Source organism: Engraulis encrasicolus, chromosome 2, assembly GCF_034702125.1.
Source record: "Engraulis encrasicolus isolate BLACKSEA-1 chromosome 2, IST_EnEncr_1.0, whole genome shotgun sequence".
In the NCBI taxonomy this organism is placed as follows: domain Eukaryota; kingdom Metazoa; phylum Chordata; class Actinopteri; order Clupeiformes; family Engraulidae; genus Engraulis; species Engraulis encrasicolus.
In genome coordinates, this window is record NC_085858.1 from 5964040 (window position 1) to 5984039 (window position 20000).

The window sequence follows — 20000 nt, forward strand, 5'->3', positions numbered from 1 at the left end:
AATGTGACTACTGTATAAAGCTCAAGTTCCTCAACAACTCTATTTATATTAGACAGTGGGAGGAATATTTGCATGTTGGTGTCATCCATTTCTCGTTGGATGAAGTTACAGCGAGGTTACACCTGAGGCTACAGCGCATGTGTCCACTTCCTACACACAGGATATTCTGACTGAATGGGGCTGGTGTTGTGATGAGACTAGAGTTGTACTGAAACGGGAGACTATTTCTGCTGTGATTTGGTAACACCACTAGATGTCACAAAAGCACAACCAAAGAGCTTCTATATGTACACTGAGGGGGTTAAAGCGGCACTACGTCACCTTTGGTTGGTTTCCTTACAGGGATACCCCCATGGGCCAAGATAAATATCAACTGCCAGTTGTTCACTTGATCTGCATATCTGATGTTGGCATCTACAGACCACTGGCATGGCTGAAAGGACTTTCATTTACCCATAACTCCATATACTGACTTAGAAAGATTATTTTATCCAAATGCTGTACAGTGACATTTAACATGTTTCTTGTTGACAAGCTATATTCCCTTGGGAATGTACTGTACTGAAATTGGAATGAATTTAAAATGCCAGCCGTGGATAGTTTATGTGCATATGGAAGACATACAGGCTAATGAATCTTCCCACTATAATAAAAACGTATGGAAATGTTTTTGGCAACATGGGAAGAACTACTAGTTTCTGCTTCAAGCTAAATGGTGTGTACTGTATGCGCGTATGCTAATGTGCATGTGATCTGACCTTTGTGTGTGTGTGTGTGTGTGTGTGTGTGTGTGTGTGTGTGTGTGTGTGTGTGTGTGTGTGTGTGTGTGTGTGTGTGTGTGTGTGTGTGTGTGTGCGCGTGCACGGCTGTGACTGTGTGTGTGATCTGACCTCTGTGCGAGGCCGTTGCGCGTGAGGCTGGAGATGAGGATGGGGTCGAAGGGCTCCTCGGTGCCTGAGATGGTGATGCCCAGTGGGCCGCCATAGCGCTTCAGCTCCACCGTATACTGGATGCTGTCAGACTCCAGCTCCTCTGCAAGAAATACAATGGTCAAATGAGGTAAATACGGTACACACAATACGCGCACGCACACGCACACACACACATACGCACGCACGTACGCACGTACGCACGCACGCACGCACGCATGCACACTCACCCATGTTGTCCTCATCTTTCTGTATCCAGAGTTTGACCATGTCCTCAGCTCCCTGGAGGACCTTCATGGCCTCCTCTATCCCACAGTTCTCCAGCCGCACGTTATCGATGGCCAGCAGCCGATCGCCTGGTTCCAGAGTACCCGTCCTGAACGGGAAGAGAACGCCACAGTTCTATAATCAGGGCTATAATTAACGTTTTTCACCACAAGCAAAAATGGCTATAGTGGATGTTAATCTTATTAGCCAAACACACTCACCACTGGGCCAAAATGGCTAGTTAGCTGGTCTTTTCTACCAGCCAAACTGAAATTTCATCAGCATTTGGCCGGTTGGCTGGTGTTTATTTAAAGCCCTGACCATAATGTACTACGATGCACAATTTAATATCCAATTACACAAAACTTCTGGGTAGGTAAGACAAGGCACAAGTCACCACACTGGGAAAAACAATCAACCAACCCTTAACTTGAAGCCTTTCTCAAACAAGGAAGGGACTCACGCAACCAACGTACCTGTGAGCAATACTGCCTCTCCTAATTTCTGAGATGACAAGTGGTTGTCCAGGCTTTTTGCTCACTGAAAAAGCAGAGAGAAGCGCCATTGAATGTGTGACAGTAAGTAGGCTTGTATCAATGATAATTGCAGTGGCGTGCACATACATTTTGGGGGGCAGGTGCCGGGGGTGGGGGGGGGCAGTATGTGGGACTTCCAGCTGCCTTACTAGGCTCTAGAGGCTATTGTATCGGGAAACTATTGTCACATGCTTTTGATCGTGAAGCATTACATTTTGTAGATCATCGTGTCAACATGGAGCACAGTTGCCTGGTTAACACCAGACCTAATCACAAGTGAATTTGAAGCTGGTCTGGGTCTCATCACATCGATTCTATCACTACAGCGGCTAGACGGCGGCTAGACTGTTGTCTGTAAACCACTGATGGTCAGCACTGGTGGTCTTTTCCCATGATTCTTCAGCTAGAACTATACCAATGTACCAATTCATGCACTTGCAGAACTTTGCTAAAAGCAGAAGAAGTGGCCTTCAGCCTGAAAACCCATTGTGTTATCATGTTTCTCTGGAAGGAAACAACTGTAGATAATAGAGTCAATAAGAATGTGAGGAAATGTGGGTCTCTGACTCACGGCTGATGGTCATAGTGAAACTATTGAAACTATGGTGTGAAGAGTGTGGGTGTAAATGTAAGAGTGCAGTGGGAGTGCAGGGTGGGGTGCTGACTCACTGCTGATGGTCACTCCCAGCTCCACTCCTCGCCTCTTGGGCAACTTCACATGAAACGTTCCACTACTGGGCACCACTGATTCTGAACGAAGTAATGAAAGAATGAATGAGTGACCATTCCTGATATAAAATATAGGACAGCAAACTGAACCAGACATTAAAAGAAATAAAGTGTCAGGGATAACACAAAAAAGCCCTAAGGCTGTTTCTGAAATAGAAACAGACAAGCACACGCAAGCCTGCACAGGCGCACTCGCACACACACACACACAAAAACAGGCAAGCATGCATTCATACATTCACACACACACGCACACACAAACATGCACATAATCACACAACACACACCCACAAACACTATGTTGCACATTTGGGTGACATTATGTCAACACATTGTGACAACGTTCTTTGGATTGTGAGAGTGCAAGTGGAAGCTGTCCAGAGTGTGCCAGGTCTCCTCTCTGTCAGAATGGAGTGCAGCAAACAACTGCCTTAGGACGTGGGATGTGTGTTTTTGTGGCTTTTAAAATGCTCAACTTTTATCCTTCATTTTTTGGCTTTCCAATAATATTTGCTGTCAAATTATGTGTCCCATGCATTTGTTAAAATGCTCAGTTTTTATTATGAACATAGTCGTCTGTGATAAGACAAGACCATAAAAAAGCTGACACTATCACCAAAACATGCTGGCTAAGTACTTTGTCATTTTCATATATGACATATGGTTAAAAAGATTGCCTTGGTCAGTCTTCTCCTCAGACTATACCTGTACATCTCAGTTTTGAGTTCATGCCTCCAGCTGCTTTCCTCTATACACATCCAGGAAAATGAGGACTCCAGGCTCTTCTATTAGATGGCTTACCACTACCTTATGGTTAACTGACTTCTAGTGTGAGTTTCATACTGAGCCAGGTTCTTGGCATACTCCCCGGCTCATTATAATAATTATTATCATTAATTATGCTTTATCTATGAGCCGCACTGTATGACTGATGAGGTGGGCCGCATGTGGCCCTCTGGCCTCCAGCTTACCATCCCCGCACTAGTCCCTAGTCTAGATGTTATACAGACTAGTCTCTCCACCTAAGAAGGAAAAACTAGACAAAGACTTTCAACAACACAGATAAGTATATAATAAAGAGAGTAATATGAAACCTTTGGTCTTTACTTAAGCTTCAGAGAATATTAATATGCTACAACATGGCATAGCAACTGGCTCATAAGACAAACCTATAGTGCTTACCAGCAACATCAAACTCAATCTCCAGTGTAACTTTATTGGCCAGTGCTGTGTCCCGGAGCAGCTGATTGGCCTCCTCCAGTGTTCCATCCTCTGTGGGGATTCCGTTGATGGACAACAGTCTGTCTCCCACCTGGATCACCCCACACCTAGGGGAACAGGAAGGGAGTTAAGATCAAAGAACGTAGAATGGATAAGAAACATGCTGGAAAATGCATTGGCCACGGTGTTGTATGGGGGCGTAGCCTGAGGACACGGTGCTCATGGGCAGTGAGTGTGACGCCATGATGGATAAACATTGTGACACCACAAACTCAGCAAAATGTTCAGTTTGTGGCCAAATGAACTGCCGCTGTCGGTCAGCATGAATTGCGGGGGATAATTAAGGACAGCTGACAAAAAATCAGGGTTCTATGACCTGTTCCACACTCCTGCCCTGGCGGTAGTGGCATTGCACTTTACCCTGTCTCCAGTACTAACTGTGGAAGAAGAAAGTGACTCCCCTCGTGGCCGTGCCGTACTAAAGCTACGCTCTGATGACGTAAGTAAGCCATCCTGTCTATATAATCCTTGGTTAAGATTGAGACCAAACACGACACATCACGTACACACAACCCTAACCATCACATGAACACAAACTCTATACGTCATCTACAAGTACACACATAACTCTACTCATTGTGTGCACACAACTTGATTAAGTTCAGGAGACATCCAGCAAACACACACAGACACACAGGGACAGACACAGACACACACAGACGCACACAAAAAGACATCAGCACTTCTGATAGCTGTCTGGATATGTTTGTGCATCACATCACACACAAGTGTCCACAAACACACAACACAACATTGTGCTCACTCACTCACTCGCTCGCTCACTCACTCACTTACAAACACATTCACACACACACACACATAGGCCAATGCTGATGTCACATGGACACTTCAGGACACATCAGCATCTGTGTGTGTGTGTGTGTGTCCTGTCTTTGTCTTGGCTGACTGTGCGGTGTACAAGTCAGAGTGCTGGGCCTCCATCAAGCCCAATGGCCTCTGATCAGGCTGCCAGCTCCTTCATGCCACGTACTCCACACACGGTACATATTATACCCACATGGTGCACACGGCAGCACTGCTGACTGATGCAACTCCTTTTTTTGCCTGTTGGGTTGCTGTGTGAGAGTGTGTGTGTGTGTGTGTGTGTGTGAGAGAGTGTCTGAGTGTGTGTTTGCGAACACACCAGCAGCGACAACATTAAGCGACAGAGAATCGCTAAACTGTGTAGCAAGGGTGGTACGAGCAATAGAAGCGACAGAGGATGCCCGTTAATAGCAGAATGCAAGCATTCCGACATTCCAATTGGCTGTGGCGGTCGCTGATCAGCATCAAGTCGCTCAAATCCCTTTTGTCTCTTCTCTCGCCAGCGACCCAATACTAAAGTCAATCACTTCTGTCGCCGGAGTCGCTTAAGTCGCTTCTGGTTTATTCGAGCCGTATGTGTGTGTGGGGTGGCACAAACCGCACCGAAAACCGAAACCGTACAATTCACACACATACCGAACCGAACCGTGCCATCCGCCGCAAACCGCAATTCATGTACTGCCCAGAAAAATATGTAAAAAAGACATTCTAGGAGTATCTTATCCAGTCTCTCTGATTAAAACATTTGCGTATAAGACCAATCAGAGGATGACACAATTAAAATCACACCATTTTCACATTATGAGCCTATACAATAAGCCTATTATAAGCCTATACATCACTTTATAACTGCAGTTATATAAATATTGTTTAATATTCTATTAAACAGTTTTATTTATTCCCAGTGCATCATTTATCATGAACTAAAAAAAAGAACCGTAGAGAACCGAAAACCGTGACCTTGACACCGTGATATGAACCGAACCGTGAATTTTGTGAACCGTACCACCCCTAGTGTGTGTTTGCATCTCTCTGGAACTCTGGATTATTTCTCATAAAGTGAGCACACTAGCGCCTTTGTCCCCAGCCGTTTCCTAAAATCCCCAAACATTACATTCTGGATAGGAACTACAAATACAAATACATTATATACAACTTATTATTAATATATAAACGTTCATTTTTTCCTAAACGGAAAAGGCTAATGTAGATTTGCTCCCCAACTGACATACAACTCATTATCATGGTTTAACGTAGCCAGAGTTCATTTTACACTGCGTTTCACCATTAATAGCCGTGTATGCATGCATTCACATGTGCGCTTGCATGAACATAGACGTACACGTGGACTCATACACAACGTCACAACCATGGACAGAGAAATGCACGCATATTTGAAACAAGTGCACATGCCTATATACAGACAAATGCGCACACATGTGCCAGGACAAGGTACGCACGCACGCACGCACGCACGCACGCACGCACGCACGCACGCACGCACGCACGCACAGTAGTCGCTGCTTTACACACTTAAGGTACCACAGTAATCTCAGGAGATAGGACAGATGTACAGCCTGTAGTCACAGGCCTGGCCATGTACATGACCTAATAGACTTGTCACATCCCTCTGAATCAATAACTGGATACGGCACACAAACACACGCACACAGAGGCGCACACAAACACGCACACGCGCATACACACACATGCACGCACACACACACACACACACACACACACACACACACACACACACACACACACATGCGCACACACACACACTTGTATGTGACGTAATGAGCCCCTATCATATCCTGCTTAATCAATAAGGGCTAAGTGGCCGTGACCGCGTCTGCTCAGATCAATACTGCTGTGCTGCTGCTATGGGGCCGGAGGGGGATCAGAGGGCTGCAGACGGCAGCCAGTGAGCTGTGGATGATCGAGCGCCCTAACCCCCTACCACAACCTCACAGGGCATATCTATTTTATTTTATTTTATTTCATTTTATCTATACTTTATTTAACCAGGATTGTCACATTGAGACCAAGAGTCTTTACTGCCAGGGAGTCCTGGTCAAAATGGCAGGCTACACATAGTTCCAGATGCAGACAGACACATTAACACATAATAATGAAAATAAACATACAAAAAACACACCAACTACATTAAGATGAAATATAAGCCACAATATAACAACATACTGTCTTACTAAGTGCAGGGATTTATGTGTGCCTAGACAGTGGTAGGGACTTCACATACATTAGTCAAGGCGAGCAAAAGAAAACATTAGATTAGCGCATGTTAATGATGACTGAGGCGTTCGTTTTGTAGCAATATACGGTAAGCATCTCCATACATAAAAAACCTTTAACGGCAAGTAAGGAAATAATGGCAATGCCAAGTACCAAAAATTTAGAGGATGCGTTTTGCCGTGAGGCTGCATAACAATGCGTTGACTACGAGGCCCCTTTCTGTGCTTGTGTATGCGTCTCTGTATTATCTTCCAAACACGGTACTGTAAATGGGTGTGTGTATGTGTGTATGTGTGTATGTGTGTAGGCAGGCACGTGCAGAACCAAGCAATTGTGCTGACAGTGCTTCTGTCAGTGTGTGTGTGTGTGTGTCTGTGTGTGTGTGTGTGTGTGTGTGTGTGTGTGTGTGTGTGTGTGTGTGTGTGTGTGTGTGTGTCTGTGTGTGTGTGTGTGTGTGTGTGTGTGTGTGTGTGTGTGTGTGTGTGTGTGTGTGTGTGTATGTGTTGAGCAGAGCAGAGCAGCTGTGCACTGACCCAGCTGTGTGTGTGTTTGTGTGTGTGTGCATATATGGAGCCGTGGCTCTACGTACTTCTCGGCGGGGCTGTCGGGCTCTATGAAGCGGATGGCGGCGGGGGCCGAGAGAGTCTCTGTGGCGAACACGCCCCCCTGCAGCTGGATGCCAAAGCCGCTCAGGGGGTCTCCTCTCAGGGTCACCTCGCCCGTCTCCACGTGCACCACATGTCCGCCCGCACCCACCGTGCTGGAGCTCAGAGACACTGGGGCAAGATATACATTGTTTTACTTCTCCAGGAAACTCAACTTCTTTAGTTCTCTTATTGGGCTTTTTGTTTTATTTTAACAGATACAGTGAAGATGGCGACAGGAAGTAAGTAGTTAAGAGAGACGGGGTAAATGGGTTGGGAAATGACCCAGGCTGAACTCGAACCAGAGTCGCCCGCATATGGTAGCCTACAGTGTCTTGGCACGCTGCGCCACAGCACATCCAAAACTTATCTTTTCAGCAAGTGGGTAAGAGATGATTATTCTCATGTGAAAATACTATTTTATAGCATTCTCATTTAAAATTCCATTGTGAGATAAACTTAAAAATAAGGTGTGGCCCCTTTCTTGAAAAACTCAGACAGGGCAAACCTTCACCAAAGCGATTTAAATAACCTAAAAGCTGCCTCACGTGAGCTCTTGTGGTCCTTCCTCCTCTGCCTCCTCTTGGTGACGGTGCTGCGGGGGCTGGAGGGGTAAGTGTTGCTGGGATACGGGGGCTGTAGGCTGCCGCCATATGGAGTCTGGCCACTGCTGTTCTGGCTGTGGTAGCCCGAGGTGTTGGTGGAGGAGGGGGAGTAACTACTGGGGGGTAGAGCTGTGTGTGGGAGAGGAGAGGAGAGAAGAGAATGAAGTAGTAAAGAGAAAGTAAAGAGATGATAGAAGAAGAGAAAGGGGGTGAGAGAGAGAGAGAGAGAGAGAAGGAAATAATTGGGACGCCTTTTCATCAAATTAATCAAAAATCCATCCATACATTTCTGAGATGGGCTGTTAAAAAGAAATGAAGCTCCTTTGCAACCTGATGGAGGAAATAAATCCTCAATTACGCTTTCTTCATGAACCTGTGGTTAAACTTGGACCAGCTTAAAGTAACATTCAGTAGCTTTCATCTTCAGACGCCCTACAGGTTGGAAGCAGAATTGTCTCTGAAATACAAACATACTTTGAAGTGAAAGCGACTTAGTGTTGCTTTTATGTTTGATATAATTGTATGTTTTCACCCTGCAGACACATCAGCGTGAACTACTTATGACATGAGGAAGTGCACCACAAAAGAGAAGTGATTTCCACAGATGACAAAGACAATATATTGTCCTAAAATAGCAGAAGTAGGCATCACCATGTCATAGTCACGGTGCCTCCTCGATCTGACTAAACCCTCGTGTTTACCCTGTGAGTCAATGGTGCCTTTTTTCAGATGCACAATCGCTGTGTCGTTTTTCCTCATCTCTCCTTTTTGCTTTTTTGTTGTTCATCTTTCCTTCTCATCTTTTGTGGTCTCTGTATGTGGCGCGCTGTCTCTTTCTGTCATTCACACGCCCACAAGTGTACATGAGGAGGATAACAACACGGGTTCTTCAGACCCATAAAAACAGCAACTTGACCTTCCCATCACAAAGCAGAGTACTTTTCCTGCTTACCAATTCCCCACTGTATACTATAATAAGGAATAAAGCAATCCCAGGATGTACCCAGGGAGGAAAATGAGTAACTAGCTCTAGGCTAACTTGCAATCCCATTATTAGCATCATTAAACACACTGCAGCTGCACAGGCAAAAGCATCACGCATTAATGTTCATCCAGGGCTGTACTGAAGGCTACACACACAAAACTATAAATAATTCATTCATTTATTCACTTACCTCTTTCATTTACAAACAGTTTTTTCGTGATGGCTAATGTTAGACATGCATCCATGGTTTATGCATATTTTGTTTATTGCGTGCAACATTTACAGATTTTTTTTAAATCATGCAAACATCATCATCATCATCCTTTCAAGAGAACTTGGAGGAATTGCATAAATTGTTTTCTTGGTATATGTGTGTGTGTGAGAGAGAGAGAGAGAGAGAGAGAGAGAGAGAGAGAGAGAGAGAGAGAGAGAGAGAGAGAGAGAGAGAGAGAGAAAACAGCAAACAGGAGAGATAATAAGTGCATGCATATATTGGTACATCTACACATCTTTGTGTGCATGTGTGTGGGTGTGTGAGTGTGTGAGTGTGTGAATTTGCATGCTCATGTGATCAAAGCTACTCACTGCGGCAGTGGTCAGGGGCGGCCAGGTGGCTGTGCTGGGGGCCGGCGGTGCTCTGGCTGGCCTGGAGGCTCCAGGGGGAGGCGGGCGGTTTGCCATGCCCCGTCTGGTGGCCCGGCTGCAGGTAGCTCCCGCTAGTGTCCCACTGCCGCTGTCCGCCACTCGTCTGCACGCGCACTGAGAGAGCAATGAAAGCAATGAAAACACGCACGAGCAAGTGTGTGATGCACGTACACACACATGTACACACGCATGCACGCTTGTGCACGCACGTATGCACACGCAGCTACACAGCCTCCTAGTAATGCAGTGATATGTCATATGTACTCTGTGTGCATGCCTATACATGCCCATGAGCTCTGGACGTCCTTTATGGGAATGCCATATTGCTTATTTATGAAGTTGTGGGCATGCTTTAAAGGTGCGTCGGTGTACCATGCCCTTACATGTTCCATAGACCATTCATGCGGAAGGCCGTGTCAACCTCATTTAAAAAATAATGTTCTCTCAGCTAGCTGAAAAGATATTGGATCAAATAATAGCTCATTTTTTTAAGAGATGGTGGGTTGAATAGAGTAAAAATGAATGTACTCTAAGCTGACTGCACAGCGACTGACTCTGTTGCTGCCACTGACCCTTTCAGCTGACTGCAAAAGCTGTTCAGCTGACTGCAAAAGCTAACGGTTCAGCCCACCACATCTGTGGTACAAAAGACATTCTTCAACCTTTAGAATCACGCAAGGGGGTAAAGTGGTTCTCCCCAAAGAAACCTGACACTCTTTCCACGAGCAGCTTCTTACATTTACTGAAGAGCTCCCGAAAAGCTGAGATCAGAGGAGGCATTGCTTTGGATTGTCACCTCTAGCCCTGAAGGGGGGAAAACAGCCTTATCTAGCACAGCTACAGCTGTGACTTATCAGGGGGGTGAATGGAGGCCCCTCCCCATGTCATTACCTGAATGTGGTCCCTTAACGAGGTTGCACCAGATCACCTGAATGTTGCCCCTTAACGAGGGTGCACAACGCACAGATGCAATAGGCTCGTTTGTGACGAGGCAGTAAGATTTTTGCTAGGCAGTGGGCATGCGCACTTTGCCAGTTTGATGCATTCTGCAAACTGGCAAAGTGCGCATGCCCACTGCCTAGCAAAAATGTTACTGCGTCGTCACGAACGAGCCTATTGTGTTGGGCATGCGCACTTTGCCAGTTTGATGCATTCTGCAAACTGGCAATGTGCGCATCAGTGTTAATTTCGTCAGCTTTTTTTGATTTAGTCGTAGTCTTAGTCACAATGACGAAAATCAATTTTAGTCTTAGTCATATTTTAGTCATTGCCTTCCCAATTTAGTCTTAGTTTTTGTCTAGATGACGAAAATCAATTTTAGTCTTAGTCAATTTTTAGTCATTTTAGTCAACACTGTACATAATAGAACTTCTACACACACTGCTTCTCTGTTTAACATATATCATTGACTGCACAGAATAAACCTTCTCCACACACTGCTTCTCTTTCTAACAGGGCCGGTTTTTAGCATAGGCCGGCTAGGCGGTCGCCTAGAGCGCCATGTGAAGAAGGAGCGCCGAAATGGCGCTCTCCTATGCGTAATTTTGCGATATGAAGTTTTTTTATGAAGTCGCAATCAACAAAGAGTGGGGAAAGCGCTCCTCACGGCAAAGCGCCCCTCAGCCAATAGTAATATCTCTTCCAACTGTCTCTGGGAAGTCTGTGAACCAATAAACAGACAGTTCTGAGAAAGGGGGCGGGACGAGTGACAGCGTTTTGAATTTGGAGACTCACTCGAGAGACAGAGAGGGCAAGCGCAAACAGTAGTGCTGCTCTGCTGGATGGAGATTATTAGGCTATGTTCTCATTAAACCACTCATTGCATGATGCAGGAGTTTCAGAGGGTGTTTTGGAACTATGTGATTTAATCAGCAACCGTTTGTGATTATGGAAAGCCTAATAGTTACTGGTTAATGGTTACTATTTGGAATTAGAGAGAAAAAGAGCTTTGTTTTTGATCAGAGAAATCGCTAGTTAGCATGCTAACATTAGCCAAGTATGCCAAGCAATGAAATCCAGTAAAGTAGCTGTTAGTAGCCGACTCACTACTCACTAACACCCACCTGATATCATAATACTTGCTTAGGTTGACAAGCAATGTAAAGTAAGACTGGTGCAATGTTTAAAACAATTTTAGCTGTCATATCTCCTTCCATCCACATGAATTACCTGCTTGTTGTAAGCTTAAAAAAACATTAATTTCCAGACCAGAATGACATAGCCTACATTAATCATGTAGGCCTAACAGAACCATGCACAGCAGACAAGTGAGGCTATTTACTATATTTTGTATATTATGAAATTCAATAGCGTGACAGCTCTTCTCCCTTTCTCTCACCCTGTCCCTCCAGTTCAAACACATAGATAGCCCCCTTCTCATTCTCCTACTCACAAATGCACCACTATTTCCAGTCCAGAAATGAAATTGGTTTTGGAAGACAGCACAAATGTGTAGCTTATTAAAATTGTTATGCTGCCATGCTTTGTGATGCTGTAGGTAGTGTAGATCAATGCAGACCTCCTTGGTAGGCTTATTGTCTACACATGCATTTTACATGCAAATGTAGGCCTACTGTATCACTCTCCTGGCATTTCAATTTCACGTTACAATTCAAACACATTGATAACCTCCCTCTCATCTGGGGTTGGGGGCCCCACCACCATCACATCCAACACACCACACAGTGAAGCTACTTTCATGCGACTCAATCTGATGTGTTGGTCGCCTGTCAAAAAGAACCACAAATCCATTTGATGAAAAACGGTTATTGTTCTTGATGCGCCAGAAATCAAACTCGCCTAGGGCACCAAATAAGCCAGAACCGGCCCTGCTTTCTAATATACATCACACTGTGCAGAATGAAACTTCTTCACACACTGGTTCTCTTTTTCTCTGTTTTATTTAACACCAGTGTTAATTTAGTCAGCTTTTTAAAATTTAGTCTTAGTCTTAGTCACAATGACGAAAATCAATTTTAGTCTTAGTCATATTTTAGTCATTGCCTTCCCAATTTAGTCTTAGTCTTAGTCTAAATGACGAAAATCAAAAAAGGGCTTTGACGAAATATTTTAGTCATAGTCATGGTTGACGAAATTAACACTGGTGCGCATGCCCACTGCCTAGCAAAAATCTTACTGCCTCGTCACGAACGAGCCTATTGTGTTGGCTTTCAGACACTGGATACTCATGAACGGCCATCCGAGTACTTTGCTCTTAAATTTGCGTTACGCCCCTTTATGGGTGAAAACAAACTGAATGCCTCATTGACTTACATTCTACATCGGCTAGCCTAAATGAACACATTCCATGCTTCAGCCACGGCTATATTATTTGAACAGCCGGTAACACAACACGTTTTCGGCATGCTGCGCATGAACAACACTAGTCCAACACATCACCAATTGACTTGCATGGGTTGTTTTCCCCCACAAATGGACGTAACACACATGGAAAACGTCACGCCGTTCATGAGTATGGATAGATGTAAAAATTTAATCAACAAGTAGAACTAGTCTGATAGAAAAAATAGTTGTGATAAGAAAAGATAAGATAAGTCTTTGCACCAGGAAGTAGATAGTCTTGCCCTTATCTGCTTCTATGTCCTATCTCATCATCTTCACAGAGACACATTTTTAAAGCTGCATACTGGAGCACATGGACACACTCATTTAGATGGCCACACATTGGTGGTGACTGTGTCGGGCATGTTGTTGATGTCATTACATTATAAAATATGTTAACAGGAACTCCTCTCCATTTGGTTGTGTTTGGCCGTTTTATTTTCACTGCTGATACATGAGTTTTACAAAACACAGAATCTGCCATCAAGATGGATAGATGTAGATGAGCTGGGGAAATCAAGAATGAATACCATATGCAATACACTGCCTTTTCTCTCAAAATTTATTTTTTCCTCACACATATAATTTTCTTCATCTCATCAGGGGTCACACTTGATTGCATGAATTCCTCTGTGGTGGAGTTTGAGGCCGCTACAATAATAGCGCTGAGTGACACAGTTTAAATCCCAAAGTGCGACGGCAACCGCAGAGCAGGGAACTCGAAACACCTCCATGAGCGTACACAGACTGACAGCAGAGGAAGAGCGAGAGAACGAGTGAGAGAAGAGTGACTGGTAAAAAGAAGGGAGAAAGGAGTGAAGAAGTGAAGAACAGGTGGAAGAGTAGAAAAGGGGAGATAACACATGACGATCAAGATGAAAAGAGAGAGGGGGGAAAAAAGAGCAGTGTGTCCCCAGCTGGGTACTGTGAAGAGAGGGGGACTGACTCCCTCTCCCTCTCCCGCTTAACAGGGCCCACAGGAAGCACTCATAACCCCCCCCCCCCCCTCTCTCTCTGTCTCTCTCACAGACAGACAGACAGACAGACAGACAGACAGACAGACAGACAGACAGACAGACAGACAGACACACACACACACACAGACACACACACACACACACACACACACACACACACCACCCCAGTGGGACTAACCCCTTATTCGCACACACATTGAAACACACATGACTCACACAAACACACACACACACACACACACACACACACACACACACACACACACACACACGCACGCACATGTACACGTACACACGCACACACCACTCCGTTGGGATTAAGGACCATATTGCATGATGAGCTTGTGTGCCATCCACAGTCCAGAGCAGAGTCTCCAAATTGCCCTGGCTGCTGCATCAGTGAAGCTTCCATGCCCCCCCCCTCTAATGCTGTCATGCCAAGCTGCTGCTCCTACTGTCACCCAAAAATAACTCGATAGAAGATATTTTAAAAACCCATTTTCTATCTTTTTTTCCACAGTGTTCGGGGCATGACACTGATCATTCCATGGTCCATCACATCATATTTGACACGGGCAGGCCTGTATGCTTCATTACACAGACAGACTATTAGGATTGTAAACAGAGGCAACTGCGATATGTGCTCTCTCTCTCTCTCTCTCTCTCTCTCTCTCTCTCTCTCTCTCTCTCTCTCTCTCTCTCTCTCTCTCTCTCTCTCTCTCTCTCTCTCTCTCTCTGCTATCCAATTATAAATGTATTTTTGCTTCCTCATTTTGCCCTTTCTCTCACTTTCTGTCCCTGTCTTTCCCTTAGTCATAAAGCAATGTTGTGCCTTTCAGAAGGGGTCGAGTGTGGGGGTGTAAAAGAAAGGCGAGGCTTGTGATTGTGGACGTTGCGAGTGTGTGTGCATAGACAATGTACTGTACATCAGTGATCTCCAATTATTTTCCCCCAAGGGCCAAATTTTGTTGCGCAAACGAGGCTGAGGGACAAACAAATCGCCCGACCGTATGGTCACAGATAGCACACCTATATGTTGTCATGTGTTCCAACCTCATGGCGGGCCAAATGTTTGCCATGCCTGGACCGGATCTGGACCGTGGGCCGCCATTTGGAGACCACTGATGTCCATATATGTGAACATGGAGGATGTACATGTATGTGGCTGTGAGTCCACTCCACACGTGTGTCCAGAGGGGGTAGGGGAGGGGTGAGTTGAGGAGAGTGGAGTGGAGAGGGAAAGGGAAGAGGAGTGGAGAAGAGGGGAGAAGAGGGGAGGGGAGGGAAAATCTTGCTTCCGGCTGCTCATCAAATTATCTGTGACTCACAGCACAGACACACACACACACACACACACGCGAGAGTGCATGCCTGTGTGTATGTGAGCATGTGTGTTTTTTATGCATGTGTCCGTGTGTGTGTTCTTGTGCGTCCATGTCCTTGTGTGTGTGTGTGTGTCCGTGTGTGTGTGTGTGTGTGTGTGTGTGTGTGTGCGCCAGTGTATATCTGCATGTGTGTCGATATTCATGTGTGAATGTAAAAGTGTGTGTGTGTGTGTGTGTGTGTGTGTGTGTGTGTGTGTGTGTGTGTGTGTGTGTGTGTGTGTGTGTGTGTGTGTGTGTGTGTGTGTGTGCTTGTGTCTATGCCTATACACGTATGTGTGTGTATTTGTATGTGTGAATATGTGTGCTTTAATACTGAAGTCCCCCCCCTCCCCCACCATCCGATGCAAACCTAACACGGCGTTAACCAACGCAAAGCTACCTCGCCCTGCAGCCCAACACCACACCAGCCAATCAGACGGCAGAGCCCTATGAGCAAAGGTCAGCCCCAGCAGCATGGAAAAGCGGCCAGAGACACAGATGGAGAGGCTCCCCATAACAGCCCATAGAAATGCATTTTGCAAAGGCCACACAGAGAGCAGTGCATGCATGATGAAGTGTTTGGTGAACGATGCATTTTGACATTTTGTGTTGGTTTGTTCTGCACTGTGGTGCTGTAGTTCTGTAGGCAGGCTGTGCCCTCCTAGTGACGCAACACCTTCAGCGCTGCTTCTAGTCAGGCCAAGAGCAATACAAATATCATTTCTGAACTCCAGAAAAAACAGGAACTCCTCCCACTATGTCGGGAAGCAAACAACCATTAGCAAACTAAGGTAAGCGAGTCAACCATGCCGTATGGGAAATGTTAATTGTTATGCTCTTGGTCAGACCAAGTCTCGAAGAGATTTGAAAGTCGATGATAATCAAGCTAATAGCTCTGTAGCTCTGTTCCATAGAGATACAGCATTGAGTCGGTGTCGATTTAGATGGGTGCGATGGCTACTCCACATCAACCTGTTCCATCAACCTTGTTCCATGCTGGACCCCGACCACCGACGCCCTCCTCAACCCAACTGAACATGCTGAAAGTCTCACGAGAGAGACCCACCAGCATCAACGTCCTCCAACTGCCCCAGATGCACCCAGACACACCAAGCCAACTCTGTCCCAACTGTCTGGTTGAACTCTGTCCCAACTGTCCCCCCAACGCTAGACAATAGCCAACTGTCTGGTTGGTGTCAGTTGAGTAGCCATTAAGAGGAGTTCAGTTAGTATTGGGACTGCAGTTAATTATTTTATTCCCAGATTCAACAGAAGCATAAAACACACAAAAAAGACACAGAAAAGAGGCACACAAAGAGACTCACACACACACGTACGTAAGTACGCACGCACACACAGTCTATTTTCTAATAGCTTCTTTGTACTACCAGTCCCAGTCCCAGTCCCGTGCCCTCACCTGAGTCCTTATGAGCTGGGAGTATCTCCAACTTGGTGACGTCTGAGCTGGTGGCCAGCAGCTGGTGGGCCTCCATCAGGGTACAGTGCTCTGTGTTGGTGCCATCGATGGACAGCAGGATGTCCCCTATATGCAAGGCCCCGCACCTGGAATACAGTCATGGATAAGCAGTTAGGGCAGTGGTTCCCAACCTTTTTCTTCAGGGACCCATGTTTTACTATGGTAAGCTTTGGTGACCCAACCGCGCGAGCGCCCGTGCGAGAGGGAGTCACAAGATGCCCTCTGTTTCATACGAAAACTCATTTTAGTTTTTTTATTCCTCAATTCATCTTTGGTCGAATACAGAATAAATGTTAAATGTTCAACATGGGCTATATATATTTAAAATTAAACTCCTTAAAATGAAGAGGGCTCCGCGACCCTCTGTGGATCTTTGGCGACCCATAAGTTGGGTCCCGACCCATAGGTTGGGAACCACTGAGTTAGGGCATCGGACTTGCAGCCCAAAGGTTGCCGGTTCAACTCCCTTACTCCCGAGAATCTCAACAGTGACTAGGAGTTACTAAAATATCCTGAATTTACAGTGAGTTTAGTTTGAGGATGTGAGAACGAGTCAAAGTATGATCATTCCTTTTCGATCATTTTCATTGAAAAGTAAATGATTGCCTGTGTTCTGAACAAAAATAGTACTTGTACTGGGTAAGGCGAAATCATTTCATTTTCATTTCTTTCATTCCTGTTTTTCAGTTGTGTATTTCTTGCACATGTTAAGATATTCAAGGTCAACAGATGATCAGCATACTTCCGTGATCTATGTAACATAAAATCATCAGACATTGCAAGCTAAATCTGTCAAGTCCAACTCAAGTCTTGGGTCAGTAGCACACAAGTAAAAAAGTCGCTAGTCCTTCCTGTTTTGTGTTTTCAAGTCAGAGGTCATGAATCAAGTCACGAGTCACACCCACATTTCTCCATAGTTCAGACACACACACGCACACGCACACGCAAATGCACACGCAAATGCACACACGCGCGCGCGCACACACACACACTAAAATATATGTGATGATACATATGACGGATAAAATGAGTATATAATGAGTTTGCAAGGGTAATGAAAGTCAAATGTCATGTGTGATGACGTGTGTATGTGCGTACACATCTGCATGTGTCATATGGATAGAGGCTGTGCCCCTGAGTTGTAGAATCACCTCTCGGCCACACTAATGTGTGTGTCATACTGTGTGTGCATGTACGAGCAAGTATGTGCATGCGTGCGCACGTATGTGTGTGTGTGTGTGTGTGTGTGAGAGAGAGAGAGAGAGAAAGAGAGAGAGAGAGAGAGAGAGAGAGAGAGAGAGAGAGAGAGAGAGAGAGAGAGAGAGAGAAAGAAAGAGAGAAAGACAGAAAGACAGAGAGAAAGTGAGAGATTTATTCTATTTGTGTGTGCATGTGTGTGCGTTCATGTGTGTGTACACGTGTGTTTGTCAATGTTTGTCATACGGAGAGAGGTCATGTGGTTATGTGTGTTTGTGTGTGCATGTGCATGTGTGTGTGTGTAAATGTGTCATACGTATGCCAGGCTATGTCCATATGTTAAGAGTTGAAGCATCACCTCTCGGCCACGCTGGCTGGTTTGATCTTCTCGATGGTGATGACCTGCTTGTTCCTGTAGAGGGCGGTAGTGAGGCTGACCCCCAGCGTGGAGCCCACAGGCCTCGGGATCTCCACCAACAGAGGCCCAGACGCCTGCTTCACCGAGTCTGAGGACACACACATGCACACATGCAATACACACACACACACGTACACACACGTACACACACGTACACACACGCACGCACGCACGCACACACGCACACACGCACACACACACAGACACTACACATAAAAATGTGCACACACAACCAAGGGGATGTGTGCATACACACACACACTCATAAAAGGGATGTATGTAGACATGGACACGCACAAAAAGCACACACACACCCAAGGGGATGTATGCATACACGTACACTCATAAAAGGGATGTATGTAGACATGCATTCACAAAGACACAAAATGTTAAATGAACTCAAGACCAATGGCCCTTCAGGCAAGGTCATGTAGGGAAGCAGCTTTACATGTGCTTTGCGCTTTAGAATTGACATCTTTTCTTGCACTTGGATCTGCAATCACCTGCTTTGAAAATATGTGGAGCGTTTCAATCAGGTTGCCGTGGTTCATTTCACCATCTGCCTACACCTGTAACTACCAGTCTCTCTCTCTCTCTCTCTCTCTCTCTCTCTCTCTCTCTCTCTCTCTCTTTCTTTTTTCCTCTCTCTCTCTCTCTCTCTCACCATACACACACACACACACACACACACACACACACACACACACACACACACACACACACACACACACACACACACACACACACACACACACACACACACACACACACACACACACACACACACACCCTCTATCTCACTCTCTCTCCTTCCTTCCATCCGGCCTTTGTCTCTCTCTTTATCTCTCTCAATTCAATTCAATTAATATTGCCTTAGTGGCATAAAAACTAGGTAAATACACTGCAAAAGCACAAAATACAATGAACATGAAAGTATTCATGCATACAATTACACAAATTATACCCCCCCCCCACACACACACACACACACACTCTCTCTCGCTCTGTCTCTCCCTCCTCCCCTCTCCTGCGTGCTCACCCATGATGGAGACGTCATACTCGATGAGGAAGAAGGACTCCTGGTTGCTCTGCATCAACGTGGTCAGGGCGTCTGCGTGCTTGTGTGTATGCAGGGCCACGCCATTCACACTCAGCACCCGGTCTCCCACACGCAGGGTGCCCTCCCTGCATCACGGAACAGAGGAGAGGTGAGGAGGGAGAGGTGGAGAACAAAAGGGATGGAGAGGAGGAGGGCAGGGGAGAGGAGAAGAGAGGAGGAAGAGAGGCGGTGAGGAGGAGAGGATGAGAAGGGGTGAGGAGGAAGAGAGGAGGTGAGGAGAGGAGGGATATGCGGAGGACACCAGGGGTGGAGAGGAGGAGGGAAGAAGGAGAGCAGGGGCAGAGGATGAAGAGAGGAGTTGAAGAGGAGAGGATGAGAGAGGTGGAGGTGGAGGGGTGAGGAGGAAGAGAGGAGGTGAGGAGTGGACGATGAGCAAGGTGGTGGAGAGAAGGGGAGAGGAGGA

At 45.8% G+C, this 20000-nt stretch overlaps 1 protein-coding gene across 1 annotated transcript in view; it reads right to left on the minus strand.

The window, feature by feature from the left end:
- The window catches only part of grip2a (glutamate receptor interacting protein 2a), a 52327-nt gene that overhangs the window by 9753 nt on the left and 22574 nt on the right, over positions 1 to 20000 (minus strand). The window contains exons 8-18 of the mRNA XM_063220521.1: positions 19517 to 19662; positions 18418 to 18565; positions 16803 to 16948; positions 9643 to 9816; positions 8016 to 8201; positions 7413 to 7599; positions 3644 to 3789; positions 2402 to 2482; positions 1673 to 1736; positions 1160 to 1305; positions 891 to 1032 (exon numbers count right to left, since the gene is read on the minus strand). Coding sequence (XP_063076591.1) covers positions 891 to 1032; positions 1160 to 1305; positions 1673 to 1736; positions 2402 to 2482; positions 3644 to 3789; positions 7413 to 7599; positions 8016 to 8201; positions 9643 to 9816; positions 16803 to 16948; positions 18418 to 18565; positions 19517 to 19662 — 1566 coding nt within the window. The remainder of the gene's footprint in view (positions 1 to 890; positions 1033 to 1159; positions 1306 to 1672; positions 1737 to 2401; positions 2483 to 3643; positions 3790 to 7412; positions 7600 to 8015; positions 8202 to 9642; positions 9817 to 16802; positions 16949 to 18417; positions 18566 to 19516; positions 19663 to 20000) is intronic.